Consider the following 17556-nt stretch of genomic DNA (forward strand, 5'->3'; position numbering starts at 1 on the left):
GAGCCCCGCGGAACGGCCGCTGGGGGCGCCTGAGGGGGGGCGGGGGCGGGCGTGGGCGTGAGGTCCCTGCGGACCCGGAGCCGCCGCCGCCGTACGGCAGGTGGCGCATTGGCGCGCGCTGGCGCAGCTTCTGGGCGCACGTCATCCGTCTGTCAGAAACGGAGAAAATCGGGGCTGCGGCGAGCTGGGTTTTGGGGCGCGGCCAGAAGCCCGGGTCCGAGCACAGACTCGCGGTGGCGGCGGCGGGAGAGGATAAGGTGGGAACAGACGGGCGGCCGAGGGGAGCGGGCGGGTGGAGAGGGGGCGTCCCCGGGCGGGGGCGAGAAGGGCGGGTGAGGAGCGGCGCTAAAGGGGGGGGTCGTCACCGGCTGGGGGCCGGGAGACCCAGACGCGAGAACGAGGGCCGGGAGCGGGATTTGTCAGGAAGGGAAAAGGGCGAGGAAGCCCTGACTCCGGGCAAAGGGGCATCGGTCCGGAGAGGCCTCACGCTGCGGGGCTGTTGGAGGTGCGGGTCTGCGGGGGTGCGCGGGGGCGCTGGTCCGCGGGCGCGGCTGCAGGTCTGTGTGCGCGGGGGCGCGCTGGTTCGGGCGCGTGGCTGCGGGTCTGTGGGCGCGGGGGCGCGCTGGTTCGGGCGCCACTGCGGGTCTGTGTGCGCGTGCTGGGGCATATGTGCGTGGAGGCGCGCTGGTTCGTGGGCGCCGGTGCAGGTCTGTGTGCGCGGGGGCGCGCTGGTTCGTGGGCGTGGCTGCGGGTCTGTGCGCGGGGGCGCGCTGGTACGTGGGCGTGGCTGCGGGTCTGTGGGCGCGTGCTGGGGCATATGTGCGCGGGGGCGCGCTGGTTCGTGGGCGCTGCTGTAGGTCTGTGTGCGCGGGGGCGCGCTGGTTCGCGCGCCACTGCGGGTCTGTGGGCGCGGGGGCGCGCTGGTTCGTGGGCGTGGCTGCGGGTCTGTGTGCGCGGGGGCGCGCTGGTTCGGGCGCCACTGCGGGTCTGTGGGCGCGGGGGCGCGCTGGTCTGCGGGCGCCGCTGCGGGTCTATGTGGGGGCGCGCTGGTCCGCGGCTGCAGGTCTGTGTGCGCGGGGGCGCGCTGGTTCGTGGGCGGACTGCGGGTCTGTGGGCGCGTGCTGGGGCGCGCTGGTGCGGGCGCCACTGCGGGTCTGTGGCGGGGGGCGTGCATATGTGCGCAGAGGTGCGCTGGTTCGCCGGCACGGCTGCGGGTCTGTGTGCGGGGGCGGCGCTGGTGCGGGCGCGGCTGTGGGTCTATGTGGGGGCGCTGGTCGCGGAAGCGACTGCGGGTCTTTGTGCGCGGGGGAGGGGCGCTGGTTCAGCGCGGCTGGGGTCATGCGGGGGGGCGCCCTGGTTCGCGGATGCGACTGCGGGTCTTGTGCGGGGGGGGGGCGCTGGTCCGCCAGCGCGTGGGGTCCATGCGGGGGGCCTGTTCGCGGAGCGACCGCGGGTCTTGTGCGGGGGAGGGGGCTGGTTTCGCCAGCGGCTGCGGTCTATGTGGGGCGCTGGTTCGCGGGCGTGGCTGCGGGTCTGTGTGCGCGGAGGAGGGGGCGCTGGTTCCGGCGCGGCTGCGGGTCTGTGGCGGGGGTGGGGCGGCGTGGTCCGGCGCGGCTGCGGGTCTATGCGGGGCGCTGGTCTGCGGGCGTGGCTGGGGTCTGTGCGGGGGAGGGGGCGCTGGTTCGCGGGCGCGACTGCGGGTCTTTGTGCACGCTCACGTCCATGCCTGAGCTGCGGGAAGGCAGGGAAGGGGCGGGGGGGGGGGGGAAAGAAACCCGCCCGCGGAGACCAGCATAACTAAGGAGAGCACGGAGGTGGGCGTCGGGAACGCGGTGTCCTCTCTGGGGATGCTCTGGCACGGAAATTCATGACACGTTCTGAACCCTTCCCGATAAGCTGCCGGCCCCGGGACGGTGCTTTGTTTTCCTTTTCTGTCTTTTTCTATTCAGTTAGAAGGTCACGCTTGTGATTGGCTTGTTCCTTCTCTGCCCGAACCAGGCAGTGGCGAGGCGGCAGAGCTGCCAGCTTCTCAGTGATTTGAGTTTCCTACATCTAGAAACATCTTTTTTGTTAACCTGCGTCACGGGGCAGTTAGAGGCAGTAACGTGGAGGTTTTTCCTTTGTGGGGTCCAGATGGGAGGGGAAGAGTCAATGCCCTTAAAAAGCAGCCTGGACTGGCCCTCCGGGCGCGGGGGGTGGTCATTCACAGAGGGGCTCACCCTGCACGCCTTCCCCGGGCAGGGCGCTGGATTCCTCCTGGGCCTCTGGTTGGCAGGGCCCAGATCGATCAGACGGGCTCCCGATCTGCATAAAGCCCCAGGGCTGGGGGAAAGCTCTGGTCCGCGGCTCCCCAGGAACTGTCGGGGGTGAGATGAGAGCCTTGGGTTGGAGTTTGTAGTCACGGCCCGACCTGGTTATCAGCGAAGCGGAATTAAAGGGACTTACGTTGTGCTGCGAGGAGCCTCCTGGGATCTCTCCTGGGCTCTGAAAACAGGCCTGTGAGAGGGGAGACGGCCCCCTCCCCCACGTGGCGGGGACATTGGATGTCATGTTTTATGTTTTTCATTTTTTCCTTTGAGGCAGTTGGTTAAGTGACTTGCACAGGGTCCCACAGCCAGGAAGTGTCTGAGACCAGATTTGAAATCTGCTCCTCTTGATTGCAGGGCTGGTGCTCTAACCACTGCGCCACCCACCTGCCCCTGTGTCTGCTCCGATAGTGATTCGTTGAGGACACAGTGTCTCTAAGTGAATCAGAGCAGGGAATGAGGAAAATTAACGATTTGTGGGTCATGTAGTCACCAGCACCAGTCCACGAGCCATCCCTCCTTCTGGAGGCCAGGCGGTGTCTGCAGGCAGGATTGAGCCCCCCATGGTCATTCCCAGCCCCAGGGTGTCTGCTCCTTGGCAGCTTGGCTCAGCCCCTCCCAAGGGGGTCCCCTCTGGTCTCCCGCTGTCTAGGCCAGGGGTCCTCAAACTACGGCCCACGGGCCAGATGCGGCATCTGAGGACGCTTATCCCCCTCCCCCAGGGCCATGAAGTTTCTTTACTTAAAGGCCCAGAAAGTTTTTGTTTTCACTATAGTCCAGGCCCGCAACAGTCTGAGGGACAGTGAACTGGCCCCCTATTTTAAAAGTTGGAGGACCCCTAGTCTAGGCCATCCTCCGGGACAAGTCTTTGTAATCAAGGTGAGGTGGCGGTCACAGGATTGCTCATGAAGCACCTGGTGTTCCTTAAATGTCAGGGAGGGGCACCCGCCCCCGAAGGCCAGCCCGCCAGTCAGAGGGCCGAGGCTGGCAGGGGGAGGTCCAAGGGAGGTGCTGTCAGACTGTGCAGGAGGAAGCCGCCTCGGGCCTTGCTCAGAGGCAGTCGCCTCTGTTTATTGGTTCTTGCTAATCTGTCACTTGGAGCTTTGTATGGCATTTTCTTCCTGAAGTTTCCCAGTACTTCCGGCATTGGAGGAGGGCTGGTGCTTTTGGGGGCCAGAGTTTAATTTCTGCTAAATGCCAGTGGTTGCGAAAATCGTGCTTTCTGATCCCTGCCCTGCTCCCTGCCCCTGCCCCTGCCCCACTCCCCCGGGCCTGGCCTGGGTGCAGGGGCCTGGAGTTCCTCACTCTCAGCAGCGATCCATGCAGTAGAACAGCTGCTGCCACGGGCTCGCGCTTGGCTCAGATCCCTGTTCCTGCAATGTGTCTCCCAGAGTCCTTCATCTTTAACAAGCTGCTTTTCTCTTGTGTCTCCTAGGTCTGGACCTTTCCTCTGGGCCGGGACAGAGAGACCCCACGTGGGCTGGGAGCCATCCTGAGGAAGGGGACACGCCAGAGCGCGGGAGTTCGGCCTGACTCGGGGTTGCCTCATAACTGGTGAGAACCAAACAAAAGCCCCTCCTGGTTGCTGGCCAGGCTTTCCCCTGTGCTTCCCACTCCCTGACCCACCCTCAGTCACCAGCCAGAAGGCTCCCCCATAACGTGGCAGGAGAGGCCCTCGGGGGAGGCCAGGCCAGGGAGAGGGGGAGGCCGGGGTGCCGGACGGGGCTAGAGTGTGAGGAGCGCCGCTGCTGCCCAGAAGATTGGACGAGGCCGCCCTCGGGCCCGACGGGAAGAGCTTATTGAGGCGCTGCCAGGGCAGCTCCCGTAGCATTGGGGGCAGGGTGGATGGCGACTCACTGGAGGCCTGGACTCCCCCTCCCTCCCTGGGCAGGGTCTGAGGCTGTCCCTAACACCTTGGCACTCTCCATTGTTCTAGGCCCCATGGCGAAAAGAAAGGAGGAGAATTTTCTTCCCATGGGGATGCAGAAGAAGCAAAGGCAGGAGCAGGACAATGTGTCTGAGGAGGAGAGCGAGGAGGAAGAGGAGTCCCTCATGCCTCTGTCCCCCGGGACCGCCTCGACCCAGGTGGTAAGTAGCGGGTCATCGACAAGGAAACGCTGTAGGCAGCTTCCCGTTCCCTTGGGATCCCAAAGAGGGCAGGAGGAGCCTGTCTAGCGCAGGGCTCCCCTGCCTCGTCTTCCCCGCCCCTCCAGTCTGTGGCAAGAACGTCCGTACTGAGGGGTGTGGTCCTAGCCGGGCCAGGGCGTCCTTGAGAAAGTCCGGCCTCCTGAGCCCCCGGCTGCGGCCGGTGTGTTACCGCCATCCGGGGCGCTCATGCTGCCTGGAACAGGCCACGCCGTGGTCTCTTAGCCAAGGGAGGGTTGGCTGGGCGGGGGCGGGAGGGGGGGTGCCTGCCGTGGTCAGGCCCGCGCTGACGCCCACGGGTCTTTAACAGATATCGGCCGAAGTCGGGATCATCGAGAGCATCCAGCTGAAGAACTTCATGTGCCACGCCATGCTGGGGCCTTTTAAGTTTGGATCCAACGTCAACTTTGTGGTGGGAAACAATGGGAGTAAGTTGATGTCGGTTTGGGATTCACGGTGTCGGTCTGTGCCCCGGCACTGGCCGGGGTGGGGGTGAGGGGGCAGCTGAGAGCCCGGCTCTGGGCCCCAGCCTTGGTGGCCTTCCCTCCATCCCCACTGTGTGTGGGTGACCCCCGGGGGCTTGTGGCATCCTGGCGTCCGGAGAAAAGCTGACAAAGCTTGGCCAGCCCGAGAGGGGACCTTTCTTGTGGTCCCAAGTTGGGGGTGAACGGGTCTTGGTCGTTGTCTCTGTCTGCTGGCCCCTCCTCAGGATCCATGGGGTCTCCCCCAGCCCTAGCCCACCGGGAGCCCCTCCCAGTACCGTCGTGCTCTGCTGGGGGAGGTACTTGTGGGTACGCGTGTGTGCTGATGGTGGAGAAAGTCTGGGAAGCTCCATCAGTCCTTAAAACGTCCGAGGCCCCGTCAGGCCCATTTCTCTCTGGGGAGGCATCCTCAGTTTACCCTGAATTCTCTGGGCCGTCGCTGTTGGCGGTAACGGGCCGTGGAGGGCGTTGGTCCCGGGCATCCTGGTGCCCGGTGGCCCATGGACCGTCCCTGCTTCCAGCTTTCCTCTTGGCTCTCCTGGGCGAGTCCCATGACTCCTCACTCCCGGGACCTCTCTCACATCTTTCTTTGAGAAGAATGATGGCTTCTCGTGGTTTTGCTGTAATTAAGTTCAGTTCTGTTCCTTGTAAATCCATCAGGAGAAGCTGGACAGGCACTCTCTGGGCTCCGAGTTACTCGGGCATTAGGTGGGACGCCTAAACTTGGGACGCTCTGGTTCTGGTTCTGCTCCCTCTGAGCTGTCGTGCCCTGGGGTTCCTGGGCAGGCCCTGGGGGGCGGGGCACTTGGGCAGGAGGCCCAGCACGGCTGTGAGCCGGCTTAGTGGCTGCTTTGAGGACGGACAGAACTGGGCCCGAGAACTGGGGCAGAACCTCGGCTCGCCTCAGGGTAGGCCCCCTTCCCCCCCCACTTTTCAGACAAGCCTCTGAGGAAGGAGATTTGTTGTGTCTCGTGAGGAACGTGTCACGTTCTGGGGGAAGAGGAAACTTCTCCCTGACTTTGTCAAAGGAAGCGCTCGCAGGCCACGGGTGATGGCTGGCCGTGCCCTTCGAGCTCCTCTGCTCACTCAGGGCGCCCCAAGGAGGGGGCAGTGCCCGTTGGACACAGGGCAGCAGGGGGCGGGGCGGGGTTTGAGCCCACTGTCCTGGGGGGCAGGAAGAAGCCTCCTTTCTCAGACAGTGACAGGGCTCTTGACGTCCTTGCCCCCTCAGGTGGCAAGAGCGCCGTCCTGACCGCGCTCATAGTGGGCCTCGGAGGGAAAGCTTTGGCCACCAACAGAGGCTCCTCTCTGAAAGGGTTCGTGAAGGATGGGCAGAGGTGAGTGCCAGGGGCTCAGAGCCAGCTGCACCCCTGCTGGGGGTGAGGGTGAGATGGAGACGAAGTTTCCTCCCTCACTGATGCCCCCGGGAAAGGTGGGTGGGTGGGAGGGAGCCAGAAGTCCCTTGGGTTTTGTGCTCGTGGTTCAGGCCGTAGGGAGTGAAAACCTTGAAGTGGAAGTGAAGGGAAGCTCAGAACCCTTGCAGGGCAGGGGGGGGGAGGGGGCAGGAAATAAGGGAGCAGAGGGAGTGAGGGGTCCAGATGCTGCCCCTCCCCCCAGAGTCAAGAGGGAAGTTAGAAGGGGTGACCCTGGGGGTGGGGGAACAGGAGGCTGCTGCCTGCCCTGGGCCTGGCTCCCACCTCCCGCCTCCCACTGCTTGTCAAGGGCTGTTTGGTTAACCAGGGTTGGAAACAACTCTAAAAAAGCACAGGCCCAGAAAAGCTCTGTGGTGACGGTAGTTGGTGCCAAGTGTCCCTCCTCATCCTCCTCCCCTTCCCCCCCCCTCCCCTTCTGAGAGAACCGTCCCACATAGCCGAGGTCAGGAGGGCTGGTCAGGCAGCATCCGCAACCTCCCCCGCGCTCCCCCTCCCCCACGCTCTGTCCACAAAGCGGCCACGCAGGCTCCCTGGTGACCACGGTCTGCCCGGCCTCAGCAGCTGCTGCTGTTGCTTCTGGGCCGGCACACAGCCCCTTCTCTTTGGCTCTGACAGCCCCGGGGGGCCTTTGCCCAAATCTGGGGCCCCCCCAACCTGCCTGCGGGCCCCCACGAGATACTTCCTTACCCACCTCCCCATCGTCCCATTGTTCAGCAGCTTTGGGCCTGAACCTGGCTCTGGTGTTTTGTGGCCCCCTAAGGAGCTTGGTCCCAAGGGCCCTTGGGGGGTCCCTTCCAGCTCAGAACCTCAGCCCTGAGGCAGGGAGGAGCCCGACGCCATATTGTGAAGAGCTTCCAGAGCCTTGGGGGTGGGCTTTCAGCAAGAGGGGCCCCCAAACCCGAGGGTTACCGGACTGGCCAGGAAGGATCTGGGTGTGACCCGGGCCAGACTAGGGGAGGCCTCAGGCTTCGCGCCTGGAAGGGGGCGTGGCAGCCTCAGCAGAAATAGGGGACGGGACAGCGAGAGCCCCAGGAGGCCGTGACCGAGATGAAGGCTCTGCCAGACAGGAGGGGGGAAAAGAGCGTGGGGGGAGGGGGTCCACGGGCAGTCAAGACGGGGACTGGTGCCAGCCCCTGTGCCTGGCACGTCCCAGGCTCACTCTGGAGGCACCAGGTTGGGAAGGAGCAGCTGGAATCTGGGGTTAGAATCAGGAAATGAGGGAACCCGGCGGCCCTGATAGGGAAGGGAAAGGCCAGGCACGGGGAGGCGTGAGACAGAGAAGGCCGTGGAGAGCGGCCGGGCCAAAGCCATGGCCCCGCGTGGGGGTCCCCCGGGCCTTGGCTGTCCCCGTGAGGACGACCGGGCTTCTCTGGTCACGTTTGCAGCTCTGCCGACATCTCGATCACGCTCCGGAACAGAGGGGAGGATGCCTTCAAGCCGAGAGTGTATGGGGACTCCATCACGGTGCAGCAGCACATCAGCCTGGAGGGCAACCGCAGCTACAAGCTCAAGGGCCAGACCGGTGAGTTCCGACCCGGGCCTCCCGGACAGCTTCCGCCTGCTGTGGGGCTTCTGGCCATCCCCAGACCGAGGGTGGTCCCTGGGCTCCGAGCTGCCCCCGTGACAGCCGGGCCGGACGTTAGCTCCTGCAGCCTTGGCCAATTTGGCCGAGCGGGAACATGCCAGGGCTGCAAATGCCCCCAAAGCACCCTGGCAGTGCCCTGGGGCCCTCTGGGCCATGATTGCCAAAGTGGAGGGTCTCAGCTCGCTTCCCCTCACAGACCCTCTCTTCCTTTAGTCTTGGGTGAGGCTCTCTGGGGATGCTCCGCCCCTAGAGCCCCTCCTCCTCCCTGCACAGTTCTCCCCAAGACCCCTGGGGGGGGTGCCTCCTGTTTGCTTCTCGCCTCCAGGAGGAGCGCTGCCCTTAGTCCCAGGGCATCCTGAACTCCTGCCCTGTCCCGGCGCGGGATCCCTTCACTCCTCGCCCCCCGGCCTTTTGCTTCCTGCTGCAGTTTTCCCTGAGGCCTCGGCCTCTGTGCGCCCCAGAGGGAGCCCAGGGCCATGGAGGCCCCCCCGCCACCTCTGACAGATGGTCCCAGGGTGCCCTTGGGCTGCCCACTCATCCTGCACTCTCCAGGCCCCTCCTGCCAAGTGTGCCTCGATGCAGACAGGATCACCCTGAGCCCCACTCGGTGCCTGTCAGGCCTTGCTTAGTTCTTGCCAGCTCCGCTCAGTGCCCTGCTCGGTGCCCGTCAGACTGCTTGGTGCCCACTGGGATGTTTGGTGCCCATCAGGCCCTGCTCGGTGCCCACTAGACCCTGGGGGCAGGGTCAGCGCAGCTCAGATTGGGGCGGGGGAGCGAGTGCCTGTGGGATTGCAGGGCAAGAGCTTGCGCAGCCCAAAGTCACTGGGTGTCCCGTTGTGTGTTTCTCTAACTAGGAAATCTGGTTTCTACCAAGAAGGAAGAGCTCACGGCCATCCTCGACCATTTTAACATCCAGGTAACGGCGCAGCGATCTGTGTCCGAGCAGTTTGTGCTTTTGGGAAGCAGAGGGGCGTCTTTATGAGGTGGGCCCTCGGAGCGCCCCCTGCCCAGACTGCGCTGAGCTGTCCCCCCTAAGCCCGAGGGCAAGTCCCCCTGCTCCTGGCATCTCCGTGTGCTCCCATAGCTCGGGAACACTCTCCTCTTGCCCGTCCGGCCAGCCTCAGGTGCCGCCGCCAGGAAGCCTGCCCTCCTTCCCTGCGCCCGTGGCCCCCGAGCCCTTAGTCCTTAGCACGGACGCTCGTAGGCTAACGGGGTAAGGGATGAGTGAGCAGAAGGGATGGGAGGAAGGGGCAGGGCCGGATTTGAAATCTGGTCCTCCAGCCTCAGTCTGATCCTTTTAGCCCTCACCCGACTCATTCCTCTGGGTGCTTGCTCCCCTCTGCCCAGCAAATTCATGAGAGCAGAGGCAGCCTGGCGATTGGGGGCAGAAGCCATGAATGGGGGAGGTGTCCCATCTCAGACTGTGCCCCCTGCAGGAAGACTGAGACTTGGGTAGAAAGGGACTTGGCGGCCTGGTGGGTCCGGTGTGGGCTTGTCCAGAAGGTTCACCAAAGGGGCCCTCAGAGTGAGGGGCCTGGTGAGGTCTCTGGCTCCAGGGAATGGAGCTGCTGCAGAAAGCATGCTTGGGGGTCTGAAGCTGCCCCTCCCCCATGTCCAGAAGCTGGAGGCTTATTCCTGGGCCCCTGGGCCTGGAGTCAGGAACAGCAGGTTCAGGCCCAGCCCTGAGCCCCGAGTGAGCACAGCCTCCCACATGGGGTAATGATGGCCCCTGCTCCGAGGGGATGTCTGTCGGAGGCTGCCTGGCCTTGCTGACGGGGCTAGGCTGCCTGGCTTGGCCAGGTGGGTCATGTGATCCAGCCTCGGTTTCCCCTTCCATCCCTGGAGGCTGTGAGACACGGAGGCCGGCCTCCTTGGCGTTATTGAAAGCAGTGACCAATGCAGGCCTCGAGCCTCGTCCCCCGAGTGGAGGCCGGGGGAGGGCCAGGGGCGCCGAGCTCCTGGGCCTGGAGCCCATGGCCCCGTGCAGGCTGGCGGTGCCGGGCCTCGGCCTCTGCTCGCGGCAGGGAGGCTGTCGCCTCGGGGCTCTGGCCGTCCTCCCGCCTCACTCCCCCGAAGCCTGCCACGGTGGATCCGGGCGGGCGTTAACGACTCGTCTATCTGTCCGTCCCCAGGTGGACAACCCCGTGTCCATTTTGACCCAAGAGATGAGCAAGCAGTTCTTGCAGTCCAAGAACGAAGGGGACAAATACAAGGTAAGGGAGCCCAGGAGCGCGGCCTGTCTCCGCCATGACGGGCGAGGGCCCAGGAGCCCAGGCTGGGGTGTGACCCTGCCTCACCCTGTGGCCTCCACTGGCCCGGCCCAGCAGGTGTCTGCAGAGCCCTGAGTTCAAGTCCAGCCGGGGGACCTGGACAAGTCATTCACCCTGTGAGCCGAGCTGGAGAAGGAGATGGCCAAGGGGTCCGGCATGTCTGCCAGGAGAGCCCCTGGGGCTCTGGGAGGGGCACAGCTGGGGGCCACCCGGGCAGAGTCCCAGCGCCCTCTGGGAAGACCCCCCAGGGCCACGGCAGCGCGAGAGGAAGGGGGTTCGGTAACGCGCCTGATTCATGCCCCTCTTTGGCGCAGTTCTTCATGAAAGCGACCCAGCTGGAGCAGATGAAAGAGGATTACTCATACATCATGGACACCAAGGCCAGAACCCGGGACCAGATTGAGCAGGGGGAAGAGGTGGGTGAGAGCTGGGCCCCGAGGGCTGGTCCTCCAGAGGCAGCATGCCGGACCTGAGGAGAGAAAGGGGCGAGTGGGGGGCGGGGCCAGCTGCACCCGGGCCTGGGCCCAAGGAGACACCCCTTCCCCCCCGGGTGGTGTGTCTGAGGGTGGGTCCCTAGAAAGGAGAGGCCACGCGGGGATGGCCTTGGGCCTAGAGGCCCTGGGGAGATACGAGCCCAGTCACAGGCTCACAGACGGCCGACTGCACGGCTCGGGGCGAGAACGGTGGCAGGGAGGCCCGTGGGGCAGCCAGTGTAGGCGCTGGCCCTGGAGGAGCACGACCCACCTGGGGGCAGCAGGCCTGACTTGGAGGGTGTGGCTGTGACCCCCTCCCCCCCAAAGGCCACCCCTCAGGCTCCAGGCTGTGAGGGGGAGGCCAGAGCATCGCCTTCAGATCTTTGGCACCTGATCCCAGAACAGGGGGAAGGGGAAGGACCTGGGGTAACTGAGCTGAGGGTGACGCTGAGTCTCATGGGACGACAGGGATGGGACTGCCAGGGTTTCTTCACGGGTGCCCGGGGTGGGGCCGAGGTTCAGGGCAGAGCCGCTTACGGCCCTGTTCACGGTCCCCAGGCCTCTCCATTTAAGGCATATGGGGAGGGACTTTCCAGAGTCATGCACAAAACTGGGCCAGCTGCAGGGGCCAGAACCCCGCCTGAGCTCCTGCACCCCCAAGGTGTCATGGCTGGATCCCCCGTGGTCCCGTGGGGCCCTCCCCCGATCCCCCGTGCCTCCGGGCACGAGGTACCAGATGTGCCCTTGTGTCTGCAGCGGCTTCTGGAGCTCCGGCGCCAGTGCCTGGAGAAGGAGGAACGCTTCCAGAGCATCGCCGACCTGAGCGTGATGAAGAAGAAGCTGGAGGACCTGAAGCACGAGATGGCCTGGGCCCTGGTAGGCCGCCGGGGGTCTCTGCGTGCCGGGGTCAGCTCCGGGTTGGAGGGGCCTTCGGGACCTCACGCCTCCTTGTCTTATAGGTGGGCGAGTACGAGAAGGAGATTCAAGAAATGAGGAATCAGGTGAGCGCCGGGGAGGATCGCACGGTGCGGCTGATGCAGAAGGTGGAGGACTGGCGGGTGAGCAAACGCCTCCGGGGAGCACCCCCACTGGGCCAGAGCCAGCTCTAAGAGCCTTATCGCTCGGGTCCCACTTGATCCCCACAGCGGCCCTGGGAGGAGGGGCTGGCTGATCCTCTCCCCATTTTACAGTCGAGCAGCCTGAGGCAGGGCGAGGTCAGGGTCACCCAATCACAGGTGTCTGAGGCCAGATTGGAACTTGGGTCTCACTCAGACTACAGGGCGTGGCGTGGTCTGCCTCCTGGTGAGCTTTTAGGGTAGGGCTCCAGGGAGCAGCCGGGAGCAGGCTGGTGGAGCCCCGTGTGCTAGGCCGTGTGCAGGGGGCTGTAAGGGGGAGGGAGACCTCACTGAGAGACCCTGAGAAGGGGTGGCCCACCCTCCTCTCAACAGAAAAGGGCGAGATCAGGTCATTGTGTGCAGGATTCAGCACCAAAGTGAACCTCTGAAAATGGGAAGAAAACAACCGGGTCCAGGGCAGGTCAGCAAGCGCAGGGACACAAGGGACTGCTGGCCACCAGCAGGAGGGCTTGGCCCGGTGGGGGCAGGGATGGCCAGCCCCAAACTCCACAGCCCTTGTGCCAGTTGTGTGACTAAGGTAAAAGTCTGTGCCCTGAGCCCAGCCACAGGAAGTGACCGAGGGTCCCAGGAGAGAAAGGAGCAAAGGTGAGGAGCCTGAGCAAGGAGCAGAGCCAGGGGGGAGCACAAATCTGGGAGCCTCCGGAGCACTCAGTTCCCAGATGATGAGGAGGAACAAGGGATTGGAGGGAATTCCAGGAGCTCTCAGCTCACCCTGAGGCGGGACCCTGAGGCTCGACCCCGACGCAATCCTGGTCTAACCCTGGGTGAGGAAGGGCCCTAGCACACCAGAGCTTGCAGCCATGGGGACCCTCCTCACAGAAGGGGCTTGAATCTCAGGCCAGGAGAGCGGGAAAAGCATACTTCCTTGGTTTGGAAAAATCTCTGAAAAGAGCTGCACAAAAATCCTGAAGCTTGGGACGCTTGACCCTCCACCCTGGAAGCAGAATTCTGATAATTACAAGTCACGTGATGGGCTAGGAAAATGAGCAAGCAACCAAAAAGGGTGCTGAGCATAGGAAGTTCTCACGGGGGTAAGGAAGTTCAAAGCACACACTCAGAAGATAACCAGGTGAGACCCCCTGCGTCCAGAGCCTCCAAGAAAACCAAGAACTGGTCTCGGGCCATGGAAGAGCTCAAGAGGGATTTTGAACATCAAATAAGAGAAGCAAGAAAAATTGGAAAGAGGAGAGCGATGCAAGAAAACCACACAGAACAGTCAACAGCTTGGTAAAGGAGATAACGAAAAAACACTGAGGAAGACCACGCATGGAAAAACTGACTAGGCCGAATGGCAAATGAAGGACGAAAACCGTGAAGAAGAATGAGTTACAAAGCAGAACTGGCCAAAGGGGGGGAAACCCACTGAAGAAAACAACTCCTGGAAAAGTAGACTTGAACAGTGGAGAAGGAGGTACAAAACTTCACTGAAGAAAAAACTTGAAAATTAGCCTTAAACAAATGGAAATTAATGATTTTATGAGAAATCAAGAAACCAAACCAAACCAAACCAAAAGGATGAAAACATAGAAGACAATGTAAACTATCTCATTGGGAAAACAATTGACCTGGAAAATAGGTCTAGGAGAGAGAATTTAAAAATTATTAAGACTACTTGAGATTTGTGATCAAAACAAGCCTATATATTATCTTTTTAGAAAAATATAGTAATAGTTTTTTGAGTTAAGTTTCTGACTTTTTTTTTTTCCTTGCTGAGGCAGTTAGAGTTAAGTGACTTGCCCAGTCACACATCTAGGAAGTGTTATGTGTCTGACACCAGATTTGAACTCGGGTCCTCCTGACTTCAGGGCTGGTGCTCTGTCCACTGCGCCATCTAGCTGCCCCTAGTAATAGTTTTTTTTTTTTTTTTTTTTTTCAAAGTATATGCAAAGATAGATTTCAACATTCACCCTTGCAAAACCTTACATTCTAAACTTTTCTTCCTGTCTTCCCATCTCCGTCAATAGTAATTCAATATAGGTTAAATATGTGCAATTCTTCTAAATATATTTTCATATTTATCTTCCTGCCCAAGAAAAAATAGATCAAGAGGGGCAGAATGAGGAAGAAAAAAACAAGCAAACCAACAAAAGTAACCACAAAAAAAGGTCTACATTCAGTGTCCATGGTACTCTTTGAATGCAGGTGGCTCTTTCTAGCACAAGTCTGTTGGAACTGCCTTGAATCACCTCATTGTTGAAAAAAGCCAAGTTAGACATCATCTTTCAAGAAATTGTCAAGGAAAACTCCCCTGATATTGTAGAACCAGAGGGGAAAATAATGGGACAGAATCTACCCATCACCTCTGGAAAAGAAATCCCAAAATGAAAACTTCTGGGAATATTATAGCCAAATATCCAGAGCTCCCAGGTCAAGGAAAAAGTCCTGCAGGCAGCCACAGAGAAACAATTCAAGTTGTGGAGCTATAGTCAGGGTAACACAAGATTTAGTACCTTCTACCTTAAAGGAGCCAGAGGGCTTGGAATCGGGCATTTTGGAGGATAAATATGCTAAGATTACAATCAAGAATTCCCTATCCAGCAACATTTGCACTCTCCAAAAAAAACCCTCAAGAAAAATAGTGTAAAAAAAAAAGTCTGCTTCAATCTGTTCAGATACCTTGAGTTTTTTTCATCAGAGGTCCTTCAGAATTGTATAATCTTCAGAGGGGGGAAAATGATGTTCAATGAAATAGAAATTTTCAGGGATTCTCAATGAAACGACCAGAACTGAAAAGAAAATGTGACTTTCAGATACAAGACTCTAGAGAGATGTGAAAAAGTAAACGGGAGAGTTCATAAGAGACTTCATAAGCTTAAAGTGTTTATATTCCTATATGGGAAGATGCTTCTTACAACACATAAGAGCTTTCTGATTATTAAAGCAGTTAGAAGGCATATGTATAGACAGAGGGCACAGTTGAATAGGAAAGAATAATATCTAAAGAAAATACAATTTAGGGATGAGAAAGCAATATACTGAGAAAAAGGGAAAGAGGTAGAATGGGGGAAATTTTATCATATACAAAAGGCGAGGAAAAGCTTTTGCAGTGGAGGAGGAGAAAGATAGTACCTGAACCTTACTTGAATCAGAATTGGCTCAAAGAGGGAATAACATATACACTCATTTGGGTGGGGAACTCTTGTCTGACCCTGTAGGAAAGTAGGAGAGGGAAGAATAGAAGAAGGGGAAGATGGAAAGGGGTTCAAATGGGGGGGCAAAACATTTGTGAGAAGGGATGTGAAAAGGGAATAAGCAGGGAAATACAATTAGAATAATAGTTTAAAAAAAAAAGTGGTCTTTTTTTTGGAGCAAACAGAATAAAGATAAGTGATTTCCCAAATGGTAAGTGATCAAAAGATAAGAAGTTTTCAAATGAAGTAGTCATAGTATCTATAGCCTTATGGGAAAAAAAATATTCTCACTATTGATTGGAGAAAAGCAAATTAAAACAGTTCTCAAATACTACCACATCCCTATTAGATTGGCTAATAGGACAGAAAAGAAAAATGACAAATGGTGGTGGGGTTGTCATGGGAAACATGAGACACATGCACCATTGGTGGAGTTGTAAACTTATTCAGCTATGTCTGACGGGCTATAAAACCACACGTATACTTAGACTTAGCAGTGCTACTGCTGAGTCTGTATCCCCAGAGGGGAACAGAAAGGAAAAGGATGTATATGTACAAAAACATGTACAGCAGCTTGCTCTTAGGCAAAGAATTGGATAATTGTGAGTGTGTCCATCAGTTGGGGAATGACTGAGGAAATCGTGGTCTGTGATGGCAACAAAATACTGTCGTGCTGTGAGAAACGATGAGCAGGATGCTCCCAGAAATGCCTGCAGAGCCTTCAGTGGATTGACGCGGGGGGATGGGTACCGTGCACAAAGTAACAGCGAGAAGATGATCAGCCGTCAGTGCCATAACTTCCCAGTGATGCCGTGATTCAGAAGAACTGAAGGACTCGGAATGAAAAATGCTTCCACCCCCAGAGAAAGGACTGCTGCTGTCTGAACACACATTGAAGCGGGTTTTTTTTTTGTTTGTTTTTTTAACATTTTCCTTGAGAGTGCTTTTTTTTGGGGGGGGGGGGCATGTTTTCTTTCACAATGTGACTTACAGAAATATTCCACCTGACTACATATGTATTGAATTGTGTGCATCCTCAGTCAGGGGGGATGGGGAGAGAGAAAGTGAAAGATTGAACTCAGAAGCTTTAAAAACAAATGTTAAAGAGACAGCTAGATGGCTCAGTGAGTAGAACGCTAACCCTGGAATCACGGGGACCCATATTTAAATCCAGCCTCAGACACTTAACATTTACTTCATGTGTAATGTGAAGCAACTCGCTTAACCCCAATTGCCTTGCACGTCCCCTCCCCCCCAAAAAAGGATGTTAACAATTGTTTGTGTCATGGGGAAGAAATGAGATAATAAATTGAAAAAAAAAAACTTTAAAGATCACTAAAAGAAGCAGAGAGGAAGCGGGAGGGAGGGAGGGAGGAGGAAGTGGTGGATGGGCAGGGGCCAGTAAGAGGCTTCTTCAGCACCAGAATGAGGATGGCGTAGAAATCGTGTCCCTGTTTATGTGTTTACTAGATCAGAACTGAATGTGTGTTGATTCATCAGCTATAGAAGGATCTCTTTTGTGCTCAATAAAAGCAAAAATAGGCAAAGCGATCACTTCTTTTCAACATGTTCCTCTCAGTTCCTGCCTCCCCCCTTCATCAGCAGATATTTATGACTTAAGTCCTAGGTGCTTGTTATTTTTTTTTTGCACTCTGAAAAGGGAGGCAGTGTGGTGCAGTGGGCAGAGGAATGAGGCAGCCCTCGGGGCTCTGAGCTGACCTTGAAGGTCTGAAGAAAAGGTCTCTGCCCACCTTCAGCCCGGAAGTCATGTGCCGAGGCTGTGAGGGGAAGGGGAATGAATTGAAATAAGTCAAAGTCAGGCCTTCAGGGCCCCCAAGTCTGCTCTTCCTGGAAACCTGACAGAGCCTCCTGTGTAAATGCAGAGACAGGGTTCCCCCGAGGTGCCCTCGCCCTTGGCCATGCTCTCTGGAGCTTGGAAACAGGGAGCAAAAGGTTCCTCCTGACCTTGAGATCTGATGTCGTGGGTCAGGCTGCTACCACGCTAGCTCGGGGAGTTCTGGGCCATTTCCCCTCCATTATTAGTCACGTTGCGTAGATTTGGGTGTTAGGGTTTTTCCCCAGAGGCATCTTTTTCCTTAAAGGCCAGAGTCGGCGTGGCCGATAGGAAGTTTAAGGCTATTCAGGATAACTTGGAGAAGATCAGCGAGGAGGCCATTGAACTGGAGCCCAAGTGCATTCAAGCCAAGGAGGATCTGATCCACAAGAAGAAGGCTTACAATGACGCTGAGGTGAGGGCTGGGGGTGGGGTGGGGGGGGCTGCTCTGCTCCGGGGCCTTGGTGACCTTCCAGATGGGTGTCTCTTGGGGGATAAGCTGTCTGGGCCCTCCAGTCTCAGAATGAGGGAGGCTCACGTGATCACATCTACCCTCAGAATGTTCTAGGGAAAGGATCCTTTGCCCCCTGCTTCCTTCATGGGGCACTTAATGTTTCCACATCAGGTTTTATATATTCGCTGCCGTAATGAGTTTAGAGGGTTGGAGAAGGATGGCGAGCAGCTGAGGAACCGAATTGAGGAGCTGAAGAGGAGGTAGGGCCTTCCTCGGTGGGACCACGGCAGGGGGGTCTGGGTTCGCC

At 58.6% G+C, this 17556-nt stretch overlaps 2 protein-coding genes across 4 annotated transcripts in view; one reads left to right on the top strand and one right to left on the bottom strand.

Moving 5' to 3' along the window:
* SMC6 (structural maintenance of chromosomes 6) overlaps nucleotides 1-17556 on the top strand; it is a 35641-nt gene that overhangs the window by 699 nt on the left and 17386 nt on the right. For 2 of the 3 annotated variants that reach the window (XM_031949606.1, XM_031949608.1), the window contains exons 2-13: nucleotides 3742-3860; nucleotides 4243-4394; nucleotides 4762-4879; nucleotides 6165-6270; nucleotides 7752-7888; nucleotides 8806-8867; nucleotides 10084-10164; nucleotides 10536-10637; nucleotides 11451-11570; nucleotides 11654-11752; nucleotides 17064-17210; nucleotides 17421-17509. In XM_031949606.1, coding sequence (XP_031805466.1) covers nucleotides 4248-4394; nucleotides 4762-4879; nucleotides 6165-6270; nucleotides 7752-7888; nucleotides 8806-8867; nucleotides 10084-10164; nucleotides 10536-10637; nucleotides 11451-11570; nucleotides 11654-11752; nucleotides 17064-17210; nucleotides 17421-17509 — 1208 coding nt within the window. In that variant the 5' untranslated portion in view covers nucleotides 3742-3860; nucleotides 4243-4247. Of the gene's footprint in view, nucleotides 1-3741; nucleotides 3861-4242; nucleotides 4395-4761; nucleotides 4880-6164; nucleotides 6271-7751; nucleotides 7889-8805; nucleotides 8868-10083; nucleotides 10165-10535; nucleotides 10638-11450; nucleotides 11571-11653; nucleotides 11753-17063; nucleotides 17211-17420; nucleotides 17510-17556 lie in introns of those variants that run through there. The other variant, XM_031949607.1, reaches the window with a different exon arrangement.
* On the bottom strand, nucleotides 365-1423 carry LOC116420941 (translation initiation factor IF-2-like). The gene is made up of 2 exons (XM_031949187.1): nucleotides 1343-1423; nucleotides 365-1257 (listed from the first exon to the last, which is right to left on the bottom strand). The coding sequence occupies exons 1-2, from the start codon at nucleotides 1421-1423 to the stop codon at nucleotides 484-486; spliced, it is 855 nt and encodes a 284-aa protein (XP_031805047.1). The 3' UTR covers nucleotides 365-483.

The sequence above is a fragment of the Sarcophilus harrisii genome, chromosome 2 (assembly GCF_902635505.1).
Source record: "Sarcophilus harrisii chromosome 2, mSarHar1.11, whole genome shotgun sequence".
NCBI classification, from domain to species: domain Eukaryota; kingdom Metazoa; phylum Chordata; class Mammalia; order Dasyuromorphia; family Dasyuridae; genus Sarcophilus; species Sarcophilus harrisii.